Raw genomic sequence first — 2,664 nt, 5'->3', positions numbered from 1 at the left:
TGGGGTGGCATCACAGAGGAACATAACGTACAAACTTGGGGGAAGGTGAACGTGCCGCCCCCTACTGTTCTGCTAAGAATTTTTAAGGCTAAAATGGGACCCTTTCCCATTTCCCCAGAATCAATCCCCCGTTCTCCTCTTTCAAGTCTCAATCTCGTTCCTTTTCATTCTTTTCAGGTCACATTTTCCCTTATAATGCTACATCTTGTTACATTCTATTTCCCATATTTATCCTTCACCATCACTCTTTTTAATAGTTTCCTAACAGTCAAATTAAAAAGTTCTCACATGTTCCTTCGTTAAAAAAATGCGAACTTTTGTTTTTAAATTTATAAATTTCACAAGAGGGATTGATGAAAACTTTCAAACATTCGTCTTTTAATGAATTAAACTGTAATTAATTAAAAATTAAATAAAATATTATTATAATATTATTTTTATTTTAAAATTTAAAAAATTAAATTATTTATTTTACTTTATATAAAAATTTAAAAAAATTATAATAATTAGATGAGATAAAATAAAATGAATTGAATTTAAAAACTCTCTCAATCTAAATATCCTAATCATTATAATTTTTTTTAATTTTTATATAAAATTTAATAAATAATTTAATTTTTTAAAATGATAAAATAATAATAATATTAGAAATAATATTTTATTTAATACCCTAATTTTTTTCGACTCGACTCAACTCTTCAAAATCTGTCAAATAGTGAAAACCGAAACTTGGTATTGACGTAATAAAACCCAAAAGTAAGGGGCAATTATACTCACCCACTCCCACACCGTGCTTTCATTTGCTTTGCCTCGCACAAATACAATTCACTCATTTGCAAACGCTGACAAACTAACGACGCAATGGACCTCGAAACTCCGAACAGTAACAATGGCGAATCCTCAAACCCAGAGCTTCCGAATCCCAGCCGCTATAACGAAGACGAAACCCAACCCTGTTTCGAAGAAATTGATAGCTCTTGTTCTACTCCTTATGTTAGTGCTCCCTCTAGCCCGGGCCGTGGCGCCCTTGTCTCCGGCTTCTTCTACAGTGCCCCAGCGAGCCCAATGCACTTTGCACTCAGCTTGGCTTTGACATCATCGAATACAACAAAGCCTCATTCTTCTTCAACAATGGACGACTTTGAGTTCTCTGCGAGGTTTGGTTCGGGAGGGTTGGGTGGCACAGGGCCGTTTATGAGCTCTGCGGACGAGCTTTTCTTGAACGGGAAGATCCGTCCCATGAAACTTTCGACCCACTTGGAGCAGCCTCAGGTCCTAGCTCCTTTACTGGATCTCGGAGCAGAAGTGGATGAGTATGACGCAGATCAGCATGGCGTGAGAGGTAGAGATCTGAGACTACGAGATAAGTCTCTGCGCAGAAGAACCAGATCTATGTCTCCGGTGAGAAACACAGGACATGAGTGGACGGAGAACGAAGATATCGAGAAAAACACGAGCTTGGCAGAGAAGGGTGTTTGTTTGGAAGTAGAAGAAAATGAGAGGGAAAAGATTGAAGAGTTGTGCTCAGAGACTACCACTCCTTCGGTTTCTGCTTCGTCTTCAAGATCTTCTTCGGCTGGGAGGAGCTCAAAGAGGTGGGTTTTCTTAAAAGACTTTCTCAGAAGCAAAAGCGAAGGGAGAAGCAACAACAAGTTCTGGTCTTCGATTTCGTTTTCTCCCATTAAAGAAAAAAAACCTGGAAACCAAACGCTTCCAAGCCTCGTTGCAAGAGATAAGGATAACAAGGTTACCAACTCGGTCACTGCGGCTTCAGAATCGGAGAAAAGTAAGGGAAATGGACGAGCTTCGGCCAAGAAACCGGCCGGGAAGCCCACCAATGGGGTCGGAAAGAGGCGCATGCCGCCGTCACCGCATGAGTTGCATTACACAGCTAATAGAGCCCAAGCTGAGGAAATGAGGAGGAAGACTTTCTTGCCTTACAAGCAAGGGTTACTTGGGTGCTTGGGGTTTAGTTCAAAGGGTTATGGAGCCATGAACGGACTCGCCAGAGCTTTAAACCCAGTTTCCTCCAGGTAAATATCTCTGCTGGGGAATGAAGAAAAATTGTACAGAATTAATTTTTTTTCCCTGGGAGAATTTTCTATTTAGGATCTTTATGATTATAATTATCTAAGTATTTACTGTTGGATCTTCACTGTCTGCTTAAAAGAGAAGGTGTCCCTCATTTTGATGGGGTTGATGAAGTAATGGGGTTTCTTTTATCCCCAGTTTGCTTTGTTTAGAGCTTAAAGTATTGCAGCTGTATCAGTTTGATATGTATGGAACTCTCTCTAATAGGTTTGTTAATTTGTTGTAAGCCATGAGGAAGATAATGGGGTTTTTCAAAAAGTAATTATAGCTTGCTAAAAAGTTAAAAGTTAGAGTCAATCTAGTTGTTGTACCAATGATCTGAGGCTTTTTTCAGTGCTGTAATGGTGAACCCAAATTGCATCATTAGGATGCAGAGGCTTTATTTGGATCATTGTACCAATAATTTGAACTGCATGGGGGGTGTGTGTGTGTATAGCTAGACCAGCGTGTGAGAAACTGAAAAGAGCTGGAGGAAATGTACGTGTGTCTGGTTGTGTCTATGATTCATATGCCCATATTGAATGGTACAGTAGTTGGGATTCTTTGGAGAAGATTAGACAATCCGAGATACTA

At 39.3% G+C, this 2,664-nt stretch overlaps 1 protein-coding gene across 1 annotated transcript; it reads left to right on the top strand.

Moving 5' to 3' along the window:
* The first annotated feature begins 789 nt into the window (after positions 1-789).
* LOC122318079 lies at positions 790-2,353 on the top strand. The gene has a single exon (XM_043135213.1). It carries the CDS (start codon positions 862-864, stop codon positions 2,035-2,037), a length of 1,176 nt encoding a protein of 391 aa, XP_042991147.1. The 5' UTR covers positions 790-861; the 3' UTR covers positions 2,038-2,353.
* The last annotated feature ends 311 nt before the right edge of the window (positions 2,354-2,664 follow it).

Source organism: Carya illinoinensis, chromosome 8 (genome assembly GCF_018687715.1).
Source record: "Carya illinoinensis cultivar Pawnee chromosome 8, C.illinoinensisPawnee_v1, whole genome shotgun sequence".
NCBI lineage: Eukaryota > Viridiplantae > Streptophyta > Magnoliopsida > Fagales > Juglandaceae > Carya > Carya illinoinensis.
This window is presented reverse-complemented; position numbering and strand designations above follow the sequence as displayed.